Below are 27,574 nucleotides of genomic sequence, written 5' to 3'. Positions count from 1 at the left end.
CAGGAACTCCAGTCCCAGCTCTGCCACTACAGCACTGTGCAACCAGGGGAAGGCCACCCCTCCTGTCCGCACCCATCTGCTCATCAATAAAACCAAGGAGTAGGGACGCCTGGGTGGCTCAGTTGGTTAAGCAGCTGCCTTCGGCTCAGGTCCTGATCCCAGCGTCCTGGGATCGAGTCCCATATCGGGCTCCTTGCTCGTCAGGGAGCCTGCTTCTCCCTCTGCCTCTGCCTGCCATTCTGTCTGCCTGTGCTTGCTCTCTCCCTCTCTCTCTCTGACAAATAAATAAATTTAAAAAAAAAAATCTTAAAAAAAAAATAAAAAAATAAAACCAAGGAGTAAGACCAAGTGGCTCGAAAGTCTCTGAAGCACCCTGCCCACCCATCACCCACCACCCATCAGCAGGACCCAGAGAAGAAAGGGAGTCAAGGAACTCCCAGAGGAGGAAAAAGAGACCCCAGGGGCAGGAATAGGAGGGGGAAGAGAAAAAAAGATATCACAAAGGCTTGCAGACAGGCAACCAGAAATGACCAACAGCAGGGACAGCAAACATGGCACAGAGGGGCGCCTGAGTGGCTCAGTGGGTTAAAGCCTCTGCCTTCAGCTCAGATCATGATCTCAGGGTCCTGGGATCAAGCCCCACACTGGGCACTCTGCTCGGCAGGGAGCCTGCTTCTCTCTCTCTCTACCTGCCTCTCTGCCTACTTGTGATCTCTGTCTGTCAAATAAATAAAATATCTTAAAAAAAAAAAAAAAAAAAAAAAAACATGGCACAGAGCCTGTCAAAGATCGCCCATGCACTGACAAGGGGTGGGAGGTGCATGGTGTGCAGGGTTCGCCCACCCCAGCTTGCGGAGAGATGCCCTCTACCTGACACACGTGGCTTGGAAGGCCCGTGTTCCCTGGTGGGTAGCTGTGGGCAGCTCCGTCTAGGCCTCAGCTTTCACATGTACAACAGAGCCACAGCCTTTTTTTTTTTTTTTTTTTAAGATTTTATTTGTTCATCTGAGACAGAGTGAGAGCAAGAGCAGGGGGAGGGGCAGAGGGAGAGAGAACAGCAGACCCCCCCCCCCCCAGCTGAGCCAGGAACCCTGAGGCCACACGGGGCTCAATCCCAGGACCCTGAGAACATAACCTAAGCCAGAGGCAGATACCTAACCATCTGAACCGCCCATGCCCCCCAGGAGAGACCCACAGTCTTGTGAGATATGGACCTGCAGGCAGAGTCCCCAGAGTGCCAGCCGGTGGGTGGGCAGAAACTGGCTGTGAATTTGGAGCAGGGAGCACACACAACAAACAGGCCCCAGAGGGTACAAACAGGCCCCAGAGGGTGCAAACAGCAGTCTGGCCCTTGATCCCTCCATGAAACCCACTCAAACTTCTGACTGTTCAGTCAAGAGAGTTGACATTCAAAGAGGGAGGAATGACAAGACCCCACAATTATTAAGGCCAAAACGACCAGCGTGGTACCAAAGGCCTTCCCCCAAGGTCATTGGATTAAACCGGAAACATTCTATCACCAGCTCTGAGGGGGGGAATAAGGTGTGGGCAGTAAGGTGACCCTTCCTCAGGTCAGATGGAAAAGTTCAGAAGGGCAAATAACCCTGGGGAACTGGGTTAAGGGGCAGCGAACAGACAGGGAGGGGTGGGAACCCAGGTAAGGGCTAGCTGGCACTGGTGGAACCCAAGTCAGAAAGGGGAAATTAGGGGTACCTGGATGGCTCAGTCGTTAAGCATCTGCCTTCGGCTCAGGTCATGATGCTGGGGTTCTGGGATGGAGCCCATCATCGGGCTCCCTGCTCAGTGGGGAGCCTGCTACTCTCTCTCCCACTCCCCCTGCTGGTGTTCCCTCTCTTGCTGTGTCTTTCTCTCTGTGTCAAATAAATAAACAAAATCTTAAAAAAAAAAAAAAAAGAATGGAAAGGGGGAATTTTAGCATGCTCATTTGATGCACATTTCCTGAACCAGGATTGAATGTCCAGCTCCACGCTGAGTGCTGGAAAGGATCTCAGTGGGTATCAGTGGAATCGGGGAAGGAGGAGGGAGGCGGCAGGGAACCCCAAAGTCGATGTCTCTTCCTCCCTTTACAGCTGAGGCCAACAGAAGATAATGGACAAGAGCGGAGGATTTAGGTTCAAATCCCAGCTCCGCCACTTACCAGCTGGGTGACTTTGGCCAAGTTGTACCATACCTTCTGAACAGGAAAACTACTGTCCTCACACACAAAATAGTCCAACACCAAATGAGGGAAAGGGGGCTTTTCCCACACCAACCAGTTCTCCAGCTCTCCAGGCACCAGCTGGGTGTGCGATGATTCCACTCAGTTCTGACACTGTCCAGCTGGAATCAGCATCAGATCCCACAAGAGCTCCATCCCACAAGACTGCCCCCACTGCACATGCCCATCATGAGTCCCAGGCTGTCACCTGGATTGAAATCAAGGCTCTCACGACCCTCTGTCAGGTTTTGCAATGGGCTATGACAACACACAGAACTCTGGGAAACACATCCCTGAGTTTCTAGGAAAAGGATGTGTTAAAGGATACCGATGAATAGCCAGAGGAGGAAAGACATAGAGTGAGATCAGGAGGGTCCCAAGCACAGTCACTTTCGTCCCTGTGGTGTGGGGGTACACCACCCTCCCAGTGCATAAATGTGTTTATTTTTTTTATTTTTTTTTAAAGATTTTATTTATTTATTTAACAGACAGAGATCACAAGTAGGCAGAGAGGCAGGCAGAGAGAGAGAGGAGGAAGCAGGCTCCATGCTGAGCAGAGAGCCCGATGCGGGGCTCGATCCCAGGACCCTGGGATCATGACCTGAGCTGAAGGCAGAGGCTTTAACCCACTGAGCCACCCAGGTGCCCCCATAAATGTGTTTATTAACCCAGAAGCTCTCTAGACCCCATATTTAGGGATGCTTCTGGAGGCTTCCTCATATGGGCATGATTGCTTATTAACTTCATCTCCAGCCCCTCTCCCCTCCCTGGAGAATGAGGAGTGGGGCTGAAAGTTCTAGGCTTTTAATCAGGGCTTGGTATCCCTGGCCACCAGCCCCATCCCGAGGCTAGCCCGAAGTCCTCCAGGAATAACCTCATTAGAACAAAAGATGCAGTTATCTCTCACGAAATTCCAAGGGTTTAGGAGCTCTGTGTCAGGAACCAGGAGCAGAGACCAAGGACATATTTCTTATTATGTCACCTCTGGCCCTCACCTTTCTCCTCTGTAATGTGAGGATAAATGATACCATGTCCTGGAGCTGTTTTAAGGATTAAATAAGCAGAAAGTTCTTAGACCAGTGTTGAGCACATAATAAGAACTTAATTAACTGTAATTAATGTTCTTAGAGATGAGGAAGTTGAGACCCAGAAAGTGGGGTGGAGAGGACTTGTCCAAAGTTGGCTTGAGACAAGACTCGGTGACTCCATTCAGTGGCCTGAGCATCTGCTCTGTGGCCAACATTCCGCCAGGGTGGCAGAAGTTCACCCAGATGACCTTGACAGTCCCCACCCTCAATGGCCCTACCCTATACTATAGGACGGGTTTCTCAGGTCAGAGAGTTCGCGCTTTCTCCTGGACAGATGTGACAGCCAGCCAGTGGCCTGGCCATACCAAGGAGAGTGTTATAGGTTGAATTGTGCCCCCCCCCCAACAAAGATATGTTGAAATCCTAATTCTCAGTACCTCGGCTTGGGACCTTGTTTGGAAATGCGGTCCCTGCAGAAGTAAATAGTTGAGATGAAGTCATGCTAGAATAGGGTGGGTCCCTGATCCAATATAGCTGGTGTCGGTATGAGAAGAGGAAAGACACAGAGGAGGCTGTGTGAAGATACAGAGCCACACAGGGAGAGTGCCGTGTCAGTGGGAAGGTGCCTTTTGGAAATGAAGAAGCTCTTAGGATAAAAGGGTCAAGTTGGGGTGTCAGGGACAATCCCTTCCTAGAAGCCTTGGGCTGAAAGAGGGGGACTAAGACTCGTCCTGCATGGAGTACAGTGAGGACAGCCAGCCTGGTAGAGGTGTCCCCGGATAGGGGTGCTGGGACTCCTGTCCCCTCAGGGAGAGGGCCCTTGGACTGGTGAGGGAGGACCAGGCAGATCAAAAGAGGCTAGGTTGCTGACCTCGCCAGCCTGTGGCGGACAGGGAGAAGGAAGACAGAAGGGGAAGGCAGCTATTAGAATATGCCACTGCCCTAGGACTCCCACTGCAATTGGAGAGTTCTGGGTGGGGGTGGGGGTTCTCCTCCCCCTCCCTCCAGAACCTTCAACTGTCAAGCCCCACGCTAGCCACCATCATGCTGTACTCCCCAGGTAGGTGCTGATGGGCCTTTTACCCCTCCTGTACCTCTGTAGACAAGGGCCTACCCCTGGGGAAGGGCTGTGCTCCCTGGAGGGTGACCCTCCATCAGACTGGATGCTCCCTAGGACCAGATGGGCCTCTTCCTCATACACCCTGCTGGTGGCCAGACACACAGGAGCCCTTCCTCCTATCTCCACTGACAGGCTGGAGTCAGGGAGAGAAGAGGGACCAGTCACCCCACTCTCATAGCGGCCTGGGAGAAAGGCTTGTATGAGGGAAGCCCCAGCAGCCATGAGAAAACTAAAACTCAGAGAACAGAGAGAACCTCTCCCCGGCCCAGAAAAGTGGGCCTCTTAGTCCAAAAAAGACCAGACCCTAAGAAGGCCACAGGACCAGGACTCTGGAGGCAGGCCTGGGGACCTGACCTCAGGGCCTGAGGGAGACAGTACTGGGGAACGGGATGCTCAGCAGAGTTGGACTGTTCTGTGGGGTGGGGGCTAAGTGGCGGGGGGCAGCCAGTCCCAGCCAGCAGAAGGGCCCAGCCCTGCACCTCACCCAGCCCGTTGGGGGGGGGGGGGCAGCTGGCTTCTGCTAAGGGGCACCCCAGGTCCTGGCTTCTTGGGCCATCACCATCTTTCCCGGGCCCTGGAAGTGTGGGCCTGGCCCAAAGAGAAGACCAAAGGCAGTCCTCGCTCTCCAGAGGTCCCCTGAGAAGTCTAGACAATATCTTTCTTTCCGGCCAGCTTTAGAAACTCAGCTGTCCCCAAAACTGCAGGCCTCCGTCTGGTAGGGAAGCCGCAGAGCCCCTGCCCTCAGGGACGACTCCCCGCCTGCAAGGGAAACATGATACACACCTGGGGCAGAGACCTTCCTCGTCACACATGGCCATCTGTCTGTCCTTCCCACTGTCAGCCTTGTCTGTCTCAGCTTGCCCACGTCCCTAGGCCACCTGACAGGGCTCAGGTCTGTCACCCTCTCTGGAGACATTATTGGTGATGACTGTGGTGGAGTGTGTATGTGAGTGCGCGCGCGCGCGGGTACACGTGCACACACGTGCCTCCCCTCCCCCCATCAGCCAGCTGAGCAGCGTGTTCAGGCCCAGCCAGCAGAGGCAGAGTTTGGAGGCAGGACAGTGAGAAATGACTCCTTGGGGTCAGTGGTGACCAGGGGACGGAGGGCTCCAGAGGGATGAGGAAGCTGAGATTTAACCTTCACAGCCTTGGTCTGCCCTCTGAGGTTCTCCAGTTTTCTTGGACACCAGCCCCTCCGGGGTCCTTCTGGACCCTGAGCAGAGGCCGGCACAGTCACTCCCAGAGGCAGCCAAGTCAGAGGCCTCCCTGAGGCGGCCCGGGTGGTGGAAGAGCACAGAGTGGTTCATCCCACTATGTGGATGCCCTTGGGCCCCTCACTTAACCAAGGTCTCTCACTGGGCACCTGGCATTTGGGGCGGTATAACTCTGTCATGGGGCTGTCCTGAGCATGGTAGCAGCCTCGCCAGCCTCTACCCACCCGATGCCAGGAGCACCCCCCTTCCCCAGTTATGCCAACCAAATATGTCTCTAGAAAATGCCGAATGTTCATTCGCTGGAGGTGTGATCTCCCAGGTTGGGGATCTCTAGCCCTAAGGCCTCTGGGTGGGCCCTGGGGTAGACCTAGGTCACATGGGACAGTCATCCCTTCTCTGCTGGCGACACGGGGTAAGGACCAGGTGATGAAACAAGACCAGTTCTGATCCTCATCCCCCTTCTGGGATGTTCTGCAGTGAGCCTCTCTGGACCCGCTTCACCTGAAGGGGGCTCTAAGGTTTGTCCCCCACAGGCCTCTTTCCAAGTCTTCCCCTGTTCTTTTTTTTTTTTTTTTTTAAGATTTTTATTTATTTGACAGAGAGAGACACAGCAAGAGAGGTAACACAAGCAGGGGGAATGGGAGAGGGAGAAGTAGGCTTCCCGCCAAGCAGGGAGCCCGATGTGGGGCTCGATACCAGGACCCTGGGATCATGACCTCAGCCCAAGGCAGCCGCTTAACGCCTGAGCCACCCAGGTACCCCCTGTTCTTTGAGCAAAGACATGAGTCACTTATTCCCCTGTTGCCCAACACAGCCCTTTATTCATTTTCACCCCCGTCCTGAGGGAATGGGGAAGGAGCTCCTCTACTATTTCTAAGAGAAAGCCAGAGGGCCTGGATGGGGAGAGAGAGGGTGGGACGAAAGGGAGAGGAAAGGGGAAGAATGCCCAGATTCCAGCTGCACACAACCCCTTCCTTGCCCCCAACCTTGAATCTTCCAGAACCAGGAATTTCTGGTGCACCCCACCCTCAGGGGCCCTTCAGAAAAAAGGGGGCCATCACTCCCCACCAAGAACCTCCCAGTTATCCCACCCATCTGAGTGGCCTCTCTCCCCGGCCCCTCCTCCTTGCCTCTACAGCCCGCTGTGAAGCTAACCATGAAGGGGGATAGTCTGGGAGGGTCCTCTCAGAGCTCCCCGCGAGTGAGTGTTCACTTCTGACTCCTCAGGGCCCAGCACAGAATAAATGCTCCTCAAAGGTGGACGCAATGAGTTATGGTTTGCTCTAGGGAGCTCACGCCGAGACAGACACACACACTGATGATCCCAACACGTTCTTCCCTCCTTGGGATCACTGAGTCCTAGGAGGGAGGGGGGCTGCTGTATGATCCCAGTAGGAACTCAAGAAATACTAGTTCCCCAGCCAGGTCCCTGGGGGAAAGGCAACCAAAATTTTCTGAGCACCTGCTGAAGGCCAGTTCACGTAGCTTGCATCATTTCATCCGGAAACACCCTTCATGGTAGAACACAGCAGCCTCTGTATGCAGATGAGGAAATCAAGGCTCCGAGACATAATGCAACTCGCCCGTAGTCACACAGCTACTCACCCCGGTTCAGTGCAGCCCAGGGCACCAGCTCTGCTAAAGAGGAATCAGCTGCCTTCCAGACCCTTTTTCCAAGACCTTATCCAGCCTGAGGGAGGGGAAGGGACTGAACAAAGACCTAGGAGGAAGGGAGGGACCCCCCATCCCTTCCAGTCCAGCCTCAGCCCCTGCACCACGGCTCCCTCCTGGTGAGGCCACGAGTGACGGGTAGGAGCTCGGAGCAGCCTGCCTAGGTCTGCCCCTGCCTGACTGCTGCACACCAGGCGTGCAGCCTTGAACAAGTTCAACTTCTCAGGGCCTTGGTTCTTCCCTCCCTAGCAGGGAGACAGAACAATAACAAACCCAGCCTTTGGGGTTGTTGCCATGGGGCTTCCCGGAGTTAACGCATGGAAATAATTTAGAACCAGGTTTTGCAGGCAGTCCTAGTATTTTTATAACAGCTCTGTAAGTGCTAGTCCCTTCTACAACTGGGGGAAACTCCTATTATCGTCTCATCACAAACCATAGGCTCCGTAGAAGAAGCAAAGGGCAGGATCCCAAGTCCATCCAGCAAACTCACCCTAATCCTGAAGGCCAGTGAACTTTTCTCAGTGGAGACCAGGAGTCTACAGGCCCCAGGGACCCCAAGTGGACCCCCGAGGAGCCTTTATGTGGGGGCCAGGGCCTTTGCTCATGGCCTACACCAATGCTCCAGCTTCCCTGGGCTGAGGTGAGCTCTTTTTGGTCCCCAGCCCAGTCGTGGCCTCTGGGCAGTGCTGGGTTGAGGTCTGTAGAGCACACCATTTACCGAGCATCTGGGGGGATAGGAGACTCTCCCTAATGGAATGGAGAGTCCCAGGGAGGAACCCATCTATCCCTTCACAGGGAGAAACTGACATGCATGACCCTCCTCCCTTCTAGGAGTGCTGGGGCACGTCATTTAAAACATCTGCTGAGCACCTCCTATGTGCTCAGTGCAGCAGCAAACAGACAGAAATCCCTGTCCTCACAAGGTTTCATTCCAGGGAAAGAGACAAATAAATAAGTAATAATAAATATATGTCTGCCAACGTCTACTCCATCATGGACCAGAGCAGGACGGGGACTAGGGGGCAGGGCAGGAGAGAGAAAACACAAATGAAACACAGATTGCAAACACAGATGAAAAATCACTAGAGTGCAATGCAAGGCATCCACCCATTCATTCATTCATTCATCCATCCACTGAAAGTATGTCTGCGTCCCTGCTGGGGCCAGGTACTATGTGAGAGAGAGGGAACCCAGTGGTGGACAGAGGAGCCCCCTCCTCCACCTTGGGGGGTCACAGACAAGCCAACTCTGAGCCGGTAGCGATGGGTGTCCCAAGAAAGGAAAGTGCTAGATGCGAGGGCAGCCCCAAACTCTGTGTGGGTAGATTAGGGGAGGGCTTCCCTGAGGAGGTGGCATTGATCAGGGCCTACAAGGCACCACAGGACTTTCCCAGTGGACAAGATGTGTGCGTGGAAGCAGAAATGATTCCAGGCAGAGGCACTGAGGCAGAAGTGGTTCAGGGCAGTGGAGAAACGGCTGCCTGAGCTCGAAGTTGCTGGGCCTCTCGGTGGCAGCCTGGTTTGGGTTTGTCAGGATCACAATGAGAGACCACAGGGGCATTCCTGGACCTAGGGAAGTCCCCAGGAGACACCGCTATGAGACTGGAGAACGGGTGTGCTTGTTTGGGGTCGTAGGAAGAGTCAAGGGGCATCAGAGAAGTTTTGCCACCGGCTCTTAATCCCCTTAGTGGATGAAGACGGGAAGATGGTGGTAGTCCACGGGACTTCCCAGGGAGGAGAGGCACCTCCCTCCAGAGGGATTGTCAGGGAAAGGTCACAGGCCTCTTCTGGGGTCTGCACTCAGACTGCATCCCACGCACAACCCTCACCCGTGACCTTGGGCATGCTCCTTGACCTCCGGGCCCCTGCTTCCTCTTTCGGTCACTGAGAATATTCCATGGATCTTTCTGGAGGCTGGTGTGCCTTGCACAGAGCAGGTGCCCAGTGCTGTAGCTTTGCTAGTGCAACTCTTCTCCTTGTCTGCCAACTCGAGGGACGGCGAATCACGGAGACCCCCTGCTCTTGCCTCTGTGGAACTCAGCCCTCTGTGGGCTCAATCTGGGTCTCCCCACTAGACAGCCTAGAACCCTCCCGCCCCTCCCTGGAGCTGCCCCTTCTTTTCCCCACTCTGGATGCCTCCCATACTGCAGCACCAACTGGGTTCTGTTTAACTCAGACCCCATCCTTCCACTACTCTCTGTCTCTATATAGACTGGCCTATTTGGAGCAGTTTACATAAATGGAATCATGTAGTATGTGGTTCTTTGTCACTGCCTTCTGTCACTTAGCACCATGTTTCTGAGATTCATGTATGTTGTAGCACGGATCAGTACTTCAGATCTTCTTTTTGAGAGAGAGAACGCGCGTGCGCACACATGCACACACATGCACACACATGCACACACGCACACACGCAAGTGGGGTGAGGGGCAGAGGGAGAAGGAGGAGAGAAGCTCAAGCAGGCTCCACGCTCAGTGCAGAGTCCTCATGACTTGAGACCATGACCTGAGCCAAAATCAAGAGGTGGACCCTAACTGACTGAGCACCCCAGGTGCCCCAGCAACTCATTTCTTTTTGAATGATATCCTTGTATGAATGATATTCCGTTGTATGTGTGTTTCTCGTCTTACTGGGGCATTTATCAACTGATGGACGCTTGGGGTCTCCTTCCTGCTTTTTGGCTCTTGCGAATAATGCCACGACCATCTGTGTACAAGTGTTTTATAGGGACATACATTCTCCTTTCTCTTGGGTATATACCTAGAGGAGGAATCGCTGGGTTCTGGGGTCAGGATCCTATGTTTAACTATTTGAGGGATGGCCAGGCTATTTTTCAAAATGGCTTCACCATTTATATTCCCACCAGCAATGGATGAAGGTTCCAGTTTCTCCACACCCTCGCCGACTCTCATTATTATCAGTCCTTTTTATTACAGGCATCCTAGAGGGTGCAAAGTGGAGGAACATTGTGATACGTTTGTATTTCGCCTGGCGACTAACGGTGTCGAGCATTTTTTTATATCTTCTTCAGAGAAACTATCTATCCAGACCCCTTGTCCATTTTTGAACTGAGCTAACTGTCTTTTCATTGTGAACCAGAGTCCATTTTCACGGATCAAGGAATGGCGGCCCACATAAGTCAGAACCGGCTCAGGGCCAAGGGCGTAGGCCAACACCACAATGCCGAGAACTTCAACAACCAGAATTATGAGGACCTGCAAGCAGCCTGTCTGAGGAGGGGGGAACTGTTCGAGGACTCCTTTTTCCCCGCCGAACCCAGTTCCCTGGGCTTCAACGATCTGGGCCCCAGCTCCAAAAATGTGCAGAACATCTCCTGGCAGCGGCCTTGTGTGGGTACTGGGAGGGGAGGCAGGGACTGCTCGTCAGAGTGGGAAGGCTGTTTGTCACGACCCCCCCATCACTTCGATATTTCTGGTCCCCCGACCTCCTATCCTGACCCTGGATCAGGCCTGGGGACAGTTCTGGCTATGCTTAAGCCAAACCTCTCAGAGAACCCCTGGGAAAGTCACTCACTAACCTTTGCTGTCACGTCCTACAACTCTGCCAAGCTGGTCCTGTGGCCTTCCCCCTCAGGTGCCATGTTTTCCCCTAGAACTTGGAGGTGGACGTCGTTCCCCAGGAATGGTGAAAGGGAGGTTGGGAGGGGTTGTCCTGGACCCCCTAAAATCTTTATTCCTTCACCACAGCAAATCACAAGCACTCCTCACTTCATCGTGAACGGGCTCAGTCCAACAGATGTGTGCCAAGGCGTACTTGGTGAGTGGGGAGCAAGAAAACTAGTGTGGAAGGAAGGGGTGAAATGAGGAAGATGGCTGAGGTAGTGGGGTGTGCCAGGGTGTCTTTTGAGGCTGGGGAGCTGGGGCCCCTAGATTCAGATGATCTCTCTTCCCCTTCCACTCTGAAGAGGATAGCAAGACTGTCAGGAATATTCTCCCTGTTCCCCCTGGTGCAATGGCAATTCCAGTCCCTCCTGCTGCTGTCTGGGTCTGAGAGTAAGCTGGGTGGTCTGTTAGTTACCCATTGCTAAACAATCAGTTGCCCCCAGACTTAGTGATTTAAAGCAATGACAAACATCTATCACCTCATAATTTGTGAGGAACATACCAGGTTGGGTCTGGCTCAGAGTTTCTCATGAGGCTACAGTCAAGATATCAGGCTTCCCTTTAGGACCATCTGAGTGTCTGCACAACTTGTTAGCTGTTGCCCCAGACAGAGTGATCCGAGAGAGAACAGAGAGGACACCATCATGCCTTTTGCAGCCTCCTCTCAGGAGAACACTCAGGTCACCTCCACCATATTCCATTTGTTTGAAGCAAGCTGGAAATCTGACCCTCACTCCTCACTCAAGGGGAAGGAATTAGGCTCCGCCTCCTGAGGGGAGGATTGTCAAAGAGCTTGTGGACATACTTTTAAGCCACTGCAGGTGCCAGGAGTTCCTCAGTCTGATGTATCAAATAAAGGAGCACTGGCTTCCTCAGCCCACTCTCCCACAGGTTCCTATGACAGCCCCAAGGGATAGCTTCCTCCCTCAGGAAGGGTTCCTCCAAATTCTCCTTGTTTCTCCAGGGGTAAGACCAGAGCCTGAGTTCTGTCGAATCTGTGGCAGAGAAAAGGACAGATTGTGGGCAGGGAGGAAGCCAAGGAAACCCTGGGCCCCATGTCTGCCTCTGTGGCTCACTGGGCTGTGGGAGGAGAACCGGCTTCTTCCTGGTTATGTGTCCTTTTGGCAATGGAGGATTGGAGTACCCATAACCTTCCCTCCCCACCTTCTGCCTCCCCTCACCAAGGTTACCTCAGGCAGCCAGGAGGCCATTGGTAATCACAGATGCTTTCCCAGTACCCGTGGCCTCAGCCTGGCCTGGAACACTCACTCAGGGTACCACCGTGCCCACAGCCCCACCCAGCAAGGTCTGAGGTACCCAAAAGAGAGAGTTCAATAGATGACCTTGGCCTAGGGATACCGCTGCTAGCCCCCATCAACGCCTAGCCCCAGGGACCCAGCCGGGGTACAGACTAAGCTGCTTGGGTCTCCAGTATTAAGTGGGTGACATCAGGGAGTGGTTTCTTGATTATTACACCAATGTAATCATAGAGTAGAAGTAGAAGGCAGGTAGTAGGGGGAAGATGACTGGATTTGTTCAAGGGATGGGAGAATACTGGCTGTCTCCACAAAGCAGATATCCGCAGATCTCAGGGTAAGGAGCAAGACGAAGGCCAAATATCTCCTCCACAAATCCAAAAACCAAAGTATGTGGCTCTAATTTGTGAATCTGTTACCTAATAGGAAAGGTAAAAAGGCTCACACACAACCCCCCCCCCCGCCACCCTGCCCCCAGAGCCTGTCGCTTCAGCCCAGTTTCTCCCTGCTAGATTCCTTCCTGAACATTCCTCAGGGGGAAGGTCAAAAGAGGTGCATCTCTGTAGGGGAGGGGCCACAGAGGCTGTTCCTGCTCCTTTAGGGTTTGGATTCTGGGACCCACACTCACCTATGGGAGGGCTTGAGAGGCAACCCCCTTCCTGTCTTTCCAGGGGACTGCTGGCTGCTGGCTGCCATTGGTTCCCTTACCACATGCCCCAAACTGCTGTATCGTGTGGTACCCAGGGGGCAGAGCTTCAGGAAAAACTATGCTGGCATTTTCCATTTTCAGGTGAAGGATGATTTGAAAGCCGGAGTTGTTTTGTGGTGTGTGTGTGAGAGAGACAGACAGACAAAAAAAGGGGAGGGAGGAAGAAGAAGAATGATATGTCCTTGGAATTTACCTTTCTTTTCTTTTTGAAAAATGACATTTGTTAGGGTGGGCTTTTGTCTAATTATTAGAGAAATGTCTGCTCACTAAAGAAATCATGTAAGCTGATTTTTTTAAGCCCAGAAAGAAAATAATTGTTATCAGTTTGTGGCTCTCCTTCTCCTGCTTCTCTCTCTCTCTCTCTTTCTCTCCCTCTCTGTCTCTCTGTCTCTTTCTCTTGGTAGAAGTGTGTGTGCATGTGCGTGTTTATGTGTGTTGTGTATATGACACTGGGAGTCAACAGTCAGTCAGGGTCACATATTTTTGTAATCTGCTCCTTAAGTTTAGTGACATGTGGACAAATTCCTCACATCACAAAAATGTTTCTGAGAATCACAAGAGTTTTTTTAAAACCTCAGAAATCCTGAAGCCCAAGGTCAAAATGCGGGTGGTGTCTCTCGGGAGGCCCCTACAGAAACTGGAGATGAGGCTGGGGGCAAGCTTCAGGCTTTTCATTGCCTTTCCCACACCCCTCAGCCATTCTGGGGAGTGGGCTGTCTGCCTCAGGCGTGTCCCTGATCCTGGCCACCAGGAGGTGCTCGTGTAACACAGTTTTTATACAAGGCGTGTGCGTGTGTGCGCGTGCGCGCCCAGGGGGGAGAGTGGGGGATGTGGGGGTGGGTGTGTGCGTGGGGGGAGTGGGAGTGGGGGTGTGGGGGTGTGTGGGAGGGGGTGCATGCCTGTGCTTGGAGGAAGGCCTGGGCAGACAGATGCCTTAAGCCCCACTGAGGTCCACCTTGCTGCCCACAGATTTGGCAGTTTGGGCAGTGGGTGGACGTGGTGGTGGACGACCGGCTGCCCACAAAGAATGGCAAGTTGGTGTTCGTGCATTCCGCCGAGCGCACTGAGTTCTGGAGCGCCCTGCTGGAGAAGGCATATGCCAAGTGAGTGTCCCAAGCTGGGCATGCCTCCAAGCCTGCCCTGAGAGCTGGCAGCTAGGGGGGCAACTGGAATCAGGGAAAAAAGCAAACGGAGGTCAGGGCATCCCTTCCTTCCCTCCCCTCACCCTCCCATGCCCAAGCTGACCTCTCTATCCGGGAGCACAAAAGTGCCCTCTCTGTGCCCACAGGCTGAACGGGTCTTATGAAGCGCTGTCGGGGGGCAACACCGTGGAGGGCTTTGAGGACTTCACGGGGGGTGTGACCTATAGCCTCCAACTCCAGAAGCCCCCTCGGAACCTGCTGAGGATGCTCAGGAAGGCCATCGAGCGATCCTCCCTCATGGGCTGCTCCATTGAAGTAAGCCATACCTGGTCTTGCCTCAGGGCCTTTGCACCTGCTGTGGCTTTCACCTAGAAGGGTCTTTCCCACAGGGAGCTGCATGACTAGCTCCTTCTCATTTACATTTCAGTTCAAATGCCCCTTCTTTGGCTTCTCTTCTCCATCTCCAAATCTAAATCAGTTGCTCCTAACCTCATTTGCTCTCTACTTTGTTTTTATTTTCTCCTCAACATTTATGGTGCTCTGTCATGGTCTTACTTATCAATGTCGTTATTCACAGTCTATCTTCTCCTGGCTGTTTCAGTCAGTGATGGCAGTGACTTGTCTCATTCACTGCTGTATGCCGGGACTCAGGGTGCTGCTTGGCATACTATACACGCCCAGCAAATATTTATTCAAATAAATAAATGAACCCAGACTGCACCCTTATGACCCCACAGTTGGCATTCTTGGGCTTTTATCCCAGAGAAATGAAGACTTATGTCCACACAAAATTCCACACACAAATGTTCACAGTGGCTTTATTCATCGTGGTCAGAAACTGGGAACAGTCTAGATGTCCTTCGATGAGTGAATCATTAAACTGTGGTGCACCTATGCCATAGGCCATGACTCAGCAATAAGAGAAAATGAAATATTGATACATGCAACGACGTGGATGAATCCCACGGGAATTATGCTGAATGAAAAAATCTAAGAGAGTTCCACGCTGTATGATTCCATTTCCCTAATGGTCTTGAAATGACAAATTTTTTTAAAGATTTTATTATTTATTATTATTATTATTTAGAGACACACACAGAGAGAGAGAGAGAGAGAATCCCAAGTGGGCTCCACACTCATCACAGAGCCTGACTTGGGCTCGACCTCACCACCCTGAGATCATGACCTGAACCGAAATCAAGAGTCAGACATTTAGCCGACTGAACCACCCAGGCACCCCTTTTAAGATTTTTTTTTGAGGGTGCCTGGGTGGCTCAGTCATTAAGCTTTCAGCTTGGGTCATGATCCCAGTGCCCTGGGATGAGCCCTACGTCGGGCTCCCTGCTCAGGGGGAAGCCTGCTTCTCCCTCTCTCACTCCCCCTGCCTGTGTTCCCTTTCTCACTGTGTCTCTCTCTGTCAAATAAATAAATAAATTTTTTTAAAAGATATTATTTTTAATTAATCTCTGCACCCAACATGGGGTTCAAACTCAGAACCCCAAGGCCGAGAGTCGCACACTCCACCAACTGAGCCAGCCAGGTGTCCCAAAATGACAAAATGTTTTTAAAATGGAGAACAGGGCGCCTGCGTGGCTCCATCATTTGAATGTCTGACTCTGGATTTTGGCTCAGGTCAAGATCTCAGATTCTAGGATCTGCCAGGCTCAGGTTCACGCTCAGCAGGGGTTGGGGATCTACTTGAAGATTCTCTCCCTCCACTCCTCTCCCCCTGCCCCCGCACTTACACGCTCTCTATCTCCAAACTGAATAAATAAATAAATATAAAATAAAATTTAAAAAAAATAAAATGGAAGCGGAGAACAGATGAGCCATTGTGAGAGGGCAGGGAGGAGCGTAGCCAGAAGAGGCAGGCATGGTCATAAGAGGGCAGCACAGAGGACATGTCCGGTGCTGCGATGGTCCCGCAGTGGGACCCTGCTTGTGGGGCAGGGTACTACCCACGTGGTACAATTGCACAGAGCATACACAAAGGACTACTGGCAAGAGTGGGGACATTTGTAGAAGACTGACATATTACGGTATTGTAATACAGCATCCCGGTGTTGATATTGTACTATAGGTTTGCCAAATGTTACCATGGGGGGTTGCGGGGGGACTGGATACAGGATGCGCAGGATCTCTCTGGATTGTTTCTTTTTTAAGGTAGGCTTCCTGCCCAGTGCGGGGCTTGAACTCATGACCCCAAGACCAAGAGTCGCCTGCTATACTGGCTGAGCCAGCCAGGTGCCCCTCCCTGGATTATTTCTTACAACTGCTTGGGAATCTACAATTCTTTGCAAATACCAGGTTAATTTAAAAAAAAAAAAAAAAAACTGAATCCCAGGGCACCTGGATGGCTCAGTCAGTTAAGCATCTGCCTTTGGCTCAGGTCATCATCCTGGGGTCCTGAGATCAAGTCCTGCATCATGCTCCTTGCTCAGCTCCTTGCTCCCTCTTCCTCTGCCCCTCCCCCTGCTCATGCTCTCTCTCTCAAATAAAATCTTTTAAAAAACTGAACCCCAAGAATGCTCACATCTCTTTGTGGGCCTCCGTGCCTCTGACCGGATCCTGACTTCCTCTTCTTCTCTATTCTGCAGGTCACCAGCAATAGCGAGTTGGAGACCTTGACCCAGAAGATGCTGGTGAGAGGGCATGCTTATTCCGTAACCGGCATACAGGATGTGAGTCTGCCAAGCACACCCTCCCCTGAGACCCAGGAGAAGGCAGAGAATCTCTCCTGCCTGAGGTCCTTGACCTTGGGCCACATCCTCCCATCAGGTCTGGTACCAAGGCCGGGCAGAAACCCTGATTCGGGTCCGGAATCCCTGGGGCCGGATCGAGTGGAATGGAGCCTGGAGTGACAAGTAAGTGTCCCTGACCAGCGCTATCAGGGGTGAGGGGCAAAGCGAGACAGCGCCACTGACAAACTGGCCAAGCCCTCCCCAGGAGATTCTCCATTCAACTCAGGAGACCCACAAAGCAGGCATTCAGGGGTGGAGGAATTCCTTGGGGGGGACCAAATGCCTCCTTAGCCCTGCCCTGTCCCTCCATTGCCTGTCTCTGCTCCAGCGCCAGGGAGTGGGAAAGTGTGTCTCCGGACCTCCAGAACCAGCTCCTGCTCCGGAAGGAGGACGGGGAGTTCTGGTCAGTACAGCTTGGGGTGGGCTTCCTTCTGCCCCCCTGTCCTGTTCCTTCCTTTCCTCTGCCACCCTCCCACCTGTGCCTTTGATGGAGAGGCTCCTTGGGCGGGGGCGGGGGGCCCTATGGGTATGGAGATGCCGCAGGCTCCAGCCATCGCCCCCTGTGCCCCCCCCCCCAACAGGATGTCCTACAAAGACTTCCTGGACAATTTCACGCTGCTGGAGATCTGCCACCTGACGCCCGATGCCCTCTCCGGGGACTACAAGACCTGTTGGCACACCACCTTCTATGAGGGCAGTTGGCGGCGCGGCAGCACCGCGGGGGGCTGTAGGAACCACCCAGGTGTGTGAGTGGACACAGGGGCCCCACAGACCCACCCGGCTCTGTCGAGGAGGCAGGCCCGGGATTGGGCAGCCCGTCCACCCCAGGGAAGGGCAGAGCCATGCTGACCTGCTTCGTTCACAGACACATTCTGGAGCAACCCCCAGTTTAGGATCTCTCTCCCTGAGGAGGATGACGAGGACAACCCAGAGGACGACCAAGCCATGTGCACCTGCCTGGTGGCCCTTATGCAGAAGAACTGGCGACAGGCGCGGCCCCGGGGAGCCCAGCTGCAGACCATCGGCTTTGTCATCTATGAGGTGGGCATTCCGGCGGGTCTTCCAGCCAGTATTGCTCCTTCTCCTGGCCTCACCCCTGCAACACCCTTCCAAAGGCCTTACAAATAGGAACAAGGAAGGAAATGGAGCGTCAGGGATGAGGTTTCTTGCCCAAGTTTGCACCCCCAAGGCTGTGTTCTGACACCCCAGAGCCTGTGTCCTGATTCCCAGACCCTCTGAGCCTTTTCTGCACCATCCCCGAGTCTCCCCCAGATACCCCACACCGAGCACTGACTCCAGCAGCCAAGACAAATCCCTTACAATGTTTCCAAAATCATACTTTGCAAAACCCTATAAATGACCATTTGTTCAAATAGTTATGGAGCCCCCGCTATGTGCCAGGGCCCAGTTCAGTCTCCACTGGGGCAGTAGTGAACAAACGTAGACGCAAGTCTTGCCCTCCTTCTAGGCTGTGAACCCACCAGGTTAACAGACATCAGACATTCCTCCAGATATTTCCAAGGTTAGACGTGGTCCTTCGGGAAAGGCTATATTCTCTGCTTCCCACCCAGAGATGTATAGGGCATCAGCGTGTTAAAGGCTCTCGTCATCCCTATAGGAGAACAACCCATTTATCTTCGTCTAACCCACCTTTTTACAGAACTATGTTCAATGCTCAATTTTAGTAATCACCTATGAGCTTCCTGCAGGGTAGGAGTGTTCTGTGGAAAATGCTTGCGTTTAGGAAAGTGCTCTCCTTTTTCCTCTGTATAAACTGTACCTTGCTCTTCCAAACTTAGGGACTATATCAGTATTAACACTAGGACTCTGAGCTATTCAAGCCCATGCCCCACCCCACCACCAGTGTCCCAGTGCCCTTAACTTCCCCCAACACACACACACACACACACACACACACACACACACACACATACACACTCTGGCTTCTACCGGCCTGAGCCCCTTCACCTTCACCATCCTGGGGTTCGACCTCTCTCTCTCTTCACTTCCTAGGTCCCAAAGGAGGTACAGAAGACGTGGGGCTTGATTCTGGGCAGGCACTGCCCCACCTCTGGCAAAGGGTGGAATTCAGCCAAGGGCTCTCAGGGCCACTGGGGGCCACTGGGTTAGGAGTCCAGTGCCCTGGGGCCCCAGGTGGGAGTTGGGGCAGGGGATCTTCCTGGGATTGCCTGCCAGTTGGGTGGTGTCCAGGACTGGTCAGTTTGTGGCGACACCTCCCACAAACTGTGCCCAGTGCAGCTTCACTTTTGGGATCCGCCTCTCCTTACCCTCCCATGCCAGCCCTGTACCCACCTCCAAGGCTCATATAGTTTCAGAACATCCAGGATTTTCGCTTGAAGAAGGACTTCTTCATCAAGTATCAGGACCACGGCTTCTCGGAGATCTTCACTAACTCACGGGAGGTGACCAGACATCTCCGGCTGCCTCCAGGGGAATATGTCATCATTCCCTCCACCTTTGAGCCCCACAAGGATGCTGACTTCCTGCTTCGGGTCTTCACAGAGAAGCACAGCGAGTCCTGGTGAGGAGCCCTACCTTGGTGCTCCAAGACCACCTGCCTGAGAGCTCCAGGATGTCACCCTTAGGGAGCAGTCATCCGGTCCTCCCCAACTCCACCCCTATTTTAAGTCAGGGAAACTGAGGCACAACGAGTGGGGAGTCCCAGCTGGGAGCAAACCAGAATCAGAACCCGGATCCCATGCAGCCTGTTCCACATTGCTTCAGATACATGACATGACCTCCTCATGACCACCCCCACTAAAATCCCTGTCTCCCTGATCCTGGATAACTTCCAAGGCTTCCTTCACTTTTGCTCAGGGAACTGGATGAAACCAACTATGCTGAGCTACTCCAGGAGGTGAGAGGATACTGTGGGGTGGAGGGAGGAGAGGAAGCACCTGGGGAGTGTGAAGGAACTTTCTGGAATGGATTCCTTTCCCACTCCTTTCCCTGCAGGAGAAATTCTCTGAGAAGGACATAGATCCGGACTTCCTACGTTTGTTTGAGATAGTGGCAGGAGGGGAGGTGAGAGGCTGAGGGCTGGGTGCCCGAAGGAGGAGCCCAGGGTAAAGGTGTCAGAGTAGAGGTTTACTGTCCCCCTTCCTAGGACAAGGAGATAGGCATGTATGAGCTACAGAAGCTACTCAACAAGGTGGTCACCAAACGTGAGTCTTCCAACCACCAGCCCCCACTCACAACTTTTCCCTGCAGCTTCCTCCTCACCTCGACCACTCCCTGCATCCCCTGCAATGCCCCGCTCACCCCTTCTGTCTTCCCGCCCCTTCCCTCCCTCACAGTCAGAAACTTCAGGACCGAGGGCTTCGGCTTAGACGTGTGCCGCTGTATGGTCAACCTCATGGATGTATCTTCTCATCCAGCGGTCTCCCACCCCTGACCCCCACCCCCAAGCTTGGCCCCCAAGAGGTGGCCCCTCTCTGGCCATCCATGTCCTCCTTCCTGCTGGGGATTCGGCTCTGAGGTAGCAAAAGAAGCCCATTCTGGCTTGTACTCGCACAGGAACCCCTGGTCTCACTGCCCCCCACTCAGAGAGCCCCTCTACTTCCCCGGCCCCAAGTTTCCCTCTTTTCTCCCTCCACTGGCATCCTTGACCACCCCCCAGAAAGATGGCTCTGGCAAGCTGGGGCTTCCCGAGTTCCAGATCCTGTGGAAAAAAATCAAGAAATGGACGGTAAGGGGTGCCTGGGTGGCTCAGTGGGTTAAAGCCTCTGCCTTCGGCTTGGGTCATGACCCCAGGGTCCTGGGATTGAGCCCCGCATCGGGGTCTCTGCTCCGCGGAGAGCCTGCTTCCTCCTTTCTCTCTCTGCCTGCCTCTCTGCCTACTTGTGATCTCTGTCTGTCAAATAAATAAATAAATAAATAAATAAATAAATAAATAAATCTTTTTTAAAAAAGAAAAGAAAAGAAATGGACGGTAAAAAAAAAATTGAAAGGGTAGTTTATGGTGGGCAGAAAGGGAGGTCCTCAAGAGCGATGGGATCAGTAAGGATGATGCTAGAACAGGAGCCCCCAACTAGACACACGCATACACAGGACAGGACAGGATCATTTTTCTTTTTTCTTTTTAAGATTTTATTTATTTGAACAGTGAGGGAGAGAGCACAAGCAGGGGGAGTGGCAGGCAGGAAGGCAGAGGGAGAGGGAGAAGGAGGCTCCCCAGCGAGCAAGGAGCTCATGTGGGGCAACAGGGCAAGGTCTGTTGAAGTGTTGGTGTACTGGCCAGTCAGAATATTTAACAACCAGTATAACCCAGGCATCAGCTAGCTTAAAGGGTACATGCGGAGGGCCCAGTTGGGAGTGGGTCTTTCAGAACACTGACTCGGGTTCCAACCCTCTCTCCTTGCCAGATGTCCCCTACAGTCACGAGATTGGGCACTCAGGGAGTGGGCCCAGGCAGGCAGCCCTGGGTCTTGGGCAGCCCTTGTAGGTTACCTGTTCTAAAGAAATTCATTATTTCCACCGCCCCTCCATGCACACGGCCTGACCTCACCTGTCCGTCCCTTCAGGACATCTTCCGAGAGTGTGACGAGGACAACTCGGGCACCTTGAACTCCTATGAGATGCGCTTGGCACTCGAGAAGGCAGGTTAGCAGGGGATCAGGAGAGGGTTTGGGGGCAAGGAGGGAGGAAGCAGCAGCCAGAGGGCTGGACTCCCCCTCCGCACTCCCCTCCCTCCCAGGCATCAAACTGAATAACAAGGTGACGCAGGTGCTGGTGGCCAGGTACGCAAACGACGACATGATTGTGGATTTTGACAGCTTCATCAGCTGTTTCCTGAGGCTGAAGGCCATGTTCAGTGAGTCAGTCCTCTGCCCGCTCCCCAACCTGGGCTAAGGACCAAGGGCCACCTCCTACACACCCACACGAGTAGCAGGGCTCCCAGACCACGCCATCTTAAGAGCACTGATGATATGGGTTCAAATCCCAGCTCCGCCAGTTGGTGGCTCTGTGCCTTGAGCAAGTCATTTATGTCTCTGTGCCTCTGTCCTCTGTTCTCATCTATAAAATGTGGGCAACAATAGTATTGCCCTCCTAGGGTGGAGGTCCTGAATATAGGGGTTTGCATATGGCTCATGGCAAGGCCATGAGATGTTCTCCTTAATCCCTTTCCGGGCAAAGGGTTACCTGGGAAGCAGCAAAGAACAGCTTCTTCCTCCCTTTCATCCTGCCTCTTGGGAAATGGGTCTTACCAACCAAAGACTCAGCTCCCAAACCCCTCCCCTCGCCTCCTCTGTGAAACAGCATACTTTCTATCCATGGACCCTGAGAATACTGGCTATATTCGCTTGAATCTGAACCAGGTACATGGAAGGGATCTTCTGGCACCCACCCCCAACTCATGGCTCCCCCAGCCATCCTGCCCATGCCCCCTCCCATCCTTGGATCTGCTTTTCTCCCCATAGTGGCTGCAGACCACCATGTGGGGATAGAGGATCCCCGAGGAGCCTGGCTCCCACCACCCCCAGCATCCCACCACTGTGGGACTTCTGGCCCCAGAGCAGGGGCCTCCTTGTTGCTCTGGGCTCTGCGGTCTCTGCTGATGGAATGGGCTCCAGCTAGTGGCCCCGGATGCCGAGGTTTTCTCCAGCGCCAAGCCCTCCAGCATCCACCTTCCCAGCCCATCGTGTTTCCCTTCCTCCCCAGCCTGCTTCTGGTGGCTGGATTCCCCCATCTCCCTCCCTCTCTATCTCTCTCCCTGAGTATATTTTACCAAGATTGTCACTTCCCTAGTGGCTGTGGAGGCTCTCCACACTTTCCTGCTCACATCTACCTGCTGACTATCCCTCCTGGCACAGCCCCCCTCTTCTCTGCCTCACGTGGGGAACGTTATTATAATAAACAGTCCATGCCACTGGCTTCTGTGTCTCCATGTACCTATGCCAGAGAATTCCGGGCAGGGGTGGAAATCACTTCCCCAGCCCCAAAGAGGGGCCCCAGGAGCTCTCAGGGTGTCACCCTACTTCCAGGGAAGAAGGCAGGACTGTCACGAAACTAGAGGGCGCTGTTGACAGCTTTATGTGCGGTCCCAGGGTTGCTAAAAGCACAGCAGGCCCTCCCAGCTGACTGTACGGAGCAGGGTACCAAGGGGCAACATCAGGGGAGACAGCACTGGGCAAAGTTAGGGACCCACAGGGCCTAACCTCTTCTCTTCTTTTGGGGCCTGCAAAGGTGTTAGTGTGGGCATCTGAAAGGTCAAAAATCTAACACCCACACCAGCCAGCTGATGGTAGAAATGAACCAACCCTCCTGGGTATGAGGCCCATAGGGTCGAGAATTGTGGCAACATGTGAGTTCCTTCCTGCCTGAAAGGTGTTCTGTTTCAAATAATTTTTATGCTTAGAGACTTGCTGCCTGCCAAACTACTGCCCTGGCAGGAAGGATCAAGGACCTTGGAGTCTCTACCCCAGATCCCCCCTCCCCCAGCCTCCAGCCACTCCTTGCAGTGAGAAGCCCAGACCACCTACAACACCCCCTCAACTACACATCATCCAACTATCCTTCCAGATCTTTCCATGGTTTTCCCTCTGGTATCTCTGGCCTGGGCACCCGGTCCTGTGTTTGCAAGCTTTTTAGCCTCTTGGACAGAGACTGCCTCCAGATCCCCTTAGGCTTGGGGACCTGTTGACCTTAAACGTATCTAGACCCTTCCTGTGTCTGTGTGCACTTTTGTCCTGGGTAGGGGGAGGGTGCGGCGCTGGCTTCAAATTCCTCTTGCAGCCCTGCACTGAGGCTTCTTTCCATTTGCACGGACATCCACCCACCCCTCTTATGCTTAGCTGGGGGCTGGGATTCCAACACCCACCCCCAACCCTTGGCCCAGGCCATCCAGTGATTGATTTCTCTGCACCAGCCCTGCTCCCTGCTTCCTTTGTGTCCTCAAAGATGAAACTGAGTCAGCCACCCTCTCCCTCCCCTGCTGCTCCCACCACTTCCCAGAAATCATCTCCACAGGCCACACCCCTCTTCCTTCCTCTGCTCCCTACAAATCTTGTCTGAGAGGTCACGCTCTCTTAAGGAGCCTCTTAAAGTTGGGTTCCTGCGCCCCATCTTTTGCCACCTTTTCTCCCCAGAGTTGCTCTCTAAGGAACCAAGAAAGGGGGCAGGGCAGGGATCATTTGGGGTAGCCTGGAAACTAGCAGGTTCTTTGAGGTTTGGAGAGGTTCTGGGGAGTCCCAGCGGGTTCTGGGACGCCTGGCAAGATGCTGACCCCACCTCTTGTTCCTTGCCCTAGCGCGAGATGCTGCCAACTTTGGTCTGGGTGATTTTCGGCAACTCGTTTTATTTCTCTGACAGTTTCCTTTTCCTCAACTGTGGACTGGCGACGTTAATAAAAATTTCACTAAGTAATTTAAAAAATCAAATTGGCTTTATGAACAGTTCATGAATCCAACAGCATCTCACCTAGCAAACAGAAAAAAGCTCTGTGCAGCTGTAGAAAAGAAAGGTTTGTTAAGGCAGAGAGGAGGGGAAGGGGAGGGAATTACCAGCGAAGAGGGTATTGTTTTAGGTAAGGTCTCCCTTCTAAGGGGCACAGGAGGCGCCTATCTGTAAATTTCCTAGTGCTGCTCAGGGACTTCCAGGTTGACTGGTTAGACGTCACTCCTGGGGGGATTGAAATGACAAAGAGGTTAGGTATTAAGTCTTGGTTTGCTGATGTGGGGACTTAACATAAGTGACTCCATGTGGGGCCTGTGATTTTCTTTTTAGCAATATCTCCTTTTGATTAGATTCTAGGCTTAACTGAGACAGGTGATCAAAATGTAAGGCATTCTACGACTATGGTTAGTCATAGGTTACAACTTCAGGTTCACAATTGTTTTTAATTAATCTCTACACCCAGCATAGGGCTTGAACTCAGAACCCAGACATCAAGAATCTCATGCTTTTTTTTTTTTTTAAGATTTTATTTATTTATTTGACAGACAGAGATCACAAGTAGGCAGAGAGGCAGGCAAAGAAAGAGGACGAAGAAGACTCCCCACAGAGCAGAGAGCCCGATGCGGGGCTCGATCCCAAGACCCTGGGATCATGACCTGAGCCGAAGGCAGAGGCTTTAACCCACTGAGCCACCTAGGCGCCCCAAGAATCTCATGCTTAAAAAAAAAAAGTTGCACACTCCACCGACTGAGTCAACTGGTGTCCCAAAGTTCATAATTTTTAAGCTCATTGTCCTCTCCTTTTTCTGACAGTCCAATCTTCAGGAGATCACATGCTGGGTGGTCAGCAGCTGGGAACACGCATTTAAAGCTTTAGAGAGAGCACAATGCACCAGGGAGGTTATTGTGATTATTATAAATAGGATAATTCCTAATGTCTGGAGTACACTTCAGACCCAAACCAATGAGAATCAAATAAGTCAAAGGGACACCCCTCTATCTTGTGCCCTTGAGTTTCAACTTCCCCAGAAGAGTCAATCCCGGTGCAGCAAGTGGGGTTGGCCACAGCTCAGACACCTCTTTGCTCGGAGGCTATCCTACTGTAAAGAACAGTTTCGTCTGGAGAGCTGGAAGGATTTGTCGGGCCGCTATTGTCTTAGTGAGTAAAAGTTAAGGAGTTAAGAGTTAAGGAGAGTTAAGGAGTTAAGGGTTAACTCCTTTAAGAGTTAAGGAGAGGTTTCTGATCATATTTTTTTTTTTCCAGATTTTATTTATTTATTTGAAAGGGAGAGAGAGCACAAGCAGGGGGAGCAGCAGAGGGAGCTGGAGAAACAGGCTCTCCACTGAGCCGGGAGCCCGATGGGGAGCTCGATCCCCAGACCCCAAGACGAAGACAGACGCCTAACCAACGGAGCCCCCACAGACACCCCGATCATATTCTTTTTTTTTTTTTTTTTTAAAGATTTTATTTATTTATTTGACAGAGAGAAATCACAAGTAAGCAGAGAGGCAGGCAGAGAGAGAGGAGGAAGCAGGCTCCCTGCTGAGCAGAAAGCCCGATGTGGGGCTCGAACCCAGGACCTGGGATCATGACCTGAGCCGAAGGCAGCGGCTTAACCCACTGAGCCACCCAGGCGCCCCCGATCATATTCTTATTTATGTTTCCTCCTAACCAGGAAAGTATGGCTCTGTCAAAGGGAGCAAATCCTGAGTTGTGAATGTCTCCTAGTAGGTCTTTTCTAACTGGAAGATGTAAATCCAGAGAGTCAACCAATGAGATGTCTAATTCCACTTGTAAAAAGTTGGGGGCCCAGTGAGGTGAGAAACCCTGAGAGGCATTGCCTGGCTGTGTCCCAGACTTCTAAACATTCATTGGCCCACGGACAGTGATAACTACCAAAGACAAACGACAAACCCGACAGGGCCCAAACCACTTTCACTAAAGTGGCGGGGTGAATGGACAGATAAGGAGTTTTGGATGTCAAATCCAGCAGTCTGAAAGGCCAAGGTTATCTCCCTCGGCAATGGCCCAAGAGACACTGATGATGTCATCTTTCCAGGCCAGTGCCGGAGTGAAAAAGAAGAAAGGTTTTCCTATTCAGTTAAAGCGTGAGGTCTCGATCAGGCCACTTGGAGGAAGCAGTCTACCTCGATGTGGCTACTTCTCTTCCTCGTCACATGGATGGGTGGTCTCCTGGGCTGTGTAGGACCCATGTCAGGTGGAGCCTTCTCCAGCTCCAAGATGCACATCCAAGGTTTAAGCCCTTGAAGTTTGGCTGTCATCTGGTTGGTGAGGAGGACCTGCCCTTAGTCCCTTCCAAAGACATTCAAGGGCAGTCTTTGTTCTTACCAGTTCAGTTGTATGATCGGAACGTTTTCAGAAATCTGTATTTGAGAGTGCTTGTCAGATTCCCTTCCACGAATTCCTCTGAAGATAAAGCACAGTTGCAGGAAATTTTGTAGAAGTCTCTGAGTACAGCAATAACTACTGATAAATGATAAAAGACTTTAAAATGACCTGGGTAAAGATCTGATGAGAGTTCATTGTAATGCAATTGACAAAGACATGTGGTTATTTTGGGGACATACATTTTAAGATAGTAGTTAGAATTACAAGCCCTGACATTATACTAGGTCACATCAGATTTCCAGGAATATTACATAATTTCTGGAACATGTATACAGACATAATATAAAGAAGGCTTAGTATTACTTATTTGACAGTGCTCCCCATGTAATTTAATATATCAAATAAACCTAATTAGTTTGCTATCTCCCTTTTTAAAAGGAGAGGGAACAAATTCTTTGATGTGTTCTGGAAAACTTCTGAAATAACCCAAAGCTAGGTCAAGGCCAAAAGAACTATTTAGGATTTGATTTGGGGGAGGTTCATCGAAAAATATCAAAAGGTTTTAAAGCACTTGATCAAACAGAATCATAGGTCACTTTCACAATACTTAGTTATCTAGTTATCAAAGTGACAAGACTCTGCAGGCAAATACAGACAGTTAAAGAGTTTTAAAAAAAATTTTTTTGGCTCTTTTAACATTAAAAAGATTCAGGTTTTTTCTTTTTTTATAATCAAAGATCCAATAAAGGCAAACAGAACCTTTGTGTTTCTAGGCAGATTACATTAAAGGTAAAGAAAAAAAAACTTTATTTACAATGTCTTATCAAGAGCAGATCAGTAATCTAAAAAGAAAGAGTGAGCAGATCAATAATCTAGAAAACTATCCTTTTTTGTTTTTAAAGATTTTATTTATTTATTTGACAGACAGAGATCACAAGCAGGCAGAGAGGCAGGCAGAGAGAGAGGAAGGGAAGCAGGCTCCTTGCTGAGCAGAGAGCCTGATGCGGGGCTCCATCCCAGGACCCTGAGATCATGACCTGAGCCGAAGGCAGAAGCTTTAACCCACTGAGCCACCCAAGCACCCCTAT

The 27,574-nt window shown here is 52.0% G+C and overlaps 1 protein-coding gene and 1 long non-coding RNA gene across 5 annotated transcripts in view; one reads left to right on the top strand and one right to left on the bottom strand.

The window, feature by feature from the left end:
• Nucleotides 1-4,238: 4,238 nt before the first annotated feature.
• CAPN11 (calpain 11) lies at nt 4,239-22,316 on the top strand. 3 transcript variants are annotated; one of them, XM_047734787.1, is made up of 22 exons: nt 4,239-4,306; nt 10,350-10,600; nt 10,958-11,027; nt 12,801-12,919; nt 13,808-13,941; nt 14,127-14,295; nt 16,578-16,661; nt 16,759-16,844; nt 17,050-17,124; nt 17,303-17,463; nt 17,587-17,762; nt 18,735-18,746; nt 19,052-19,263; nt 19,560-19,585; nt 19,696-19,766; nt 19,849-19,906; nt 20,039-20,103; nt 20,362-20,430; nt 21,266-21,344; nt 21,439-21,555; nt 22,002-22,060; nt 22,163-22,316. In XM_047734787.1, the coding sequence occupies exons 1-22, from the start codon at nt 4,291-4,293 to the stop codon at nt 22,187-22,189; spliced, it is 2,136 nt and encodes a 711-aa protein (XP_047590743.1). In that variant the 5' UTR covers nt 4,239-4,290; the 3' UTR covers nt 22,190-22,316. The 3 variants fall into 3 exon arrangements, with proteins under 3 accessions (XP_047590743.1, XP_047590741.1, XP_047590742.1); XM_047734785.1 differs by having other exon boundaries at nt 19,560-19,599; nt 19,698-19,766; XM_047734786.1 differs by lacking the exon at nt 18,735-18,746 and having other exon boundaries at nt 19,560-19,599; nt 19,698-19,766.
• The window catches only part of LOC125103032 (uncharacterized), a 17,694-nt gene continuing 12,434 nt past the window's right edge, over nt 22,315-27,574 (bottom strand). The window contains exons 3-5 of one of the 2 annotated variants that reach the window (XR_007128262.1): nt 26,487-26,562; nt 24,877-25,007; nt 22,315-24,362 (exon numbers count right to left, since the gene is read on the bottom strand). This is a non-coding gene — a long non-coding RNA (uncharacterized LOC125103032). Of the gene's footprint in view, nt 24,363-24,827; nt 25,008-26,486; nt 26,563-27,574 lie in introns of those variants that run through there. The other variant, XR_007128261.1, reaches the window with a different exon arrangement.

Source organism: Lutra lutra, chromosome 6, assembly GCF_902655055.1.
Source record: "Lutra lutra chromosome 6, mLutLut1.2, whole genome shotgun sequence".
NCBI lineage: Eukaryota > Metazoa > Chordata > Mammalia > Carnivora > Mustelidae > Lutra > Lutra lutra.
This window is presented reverse-complemented; position numbering and strand designations above follow the sequence as displayed.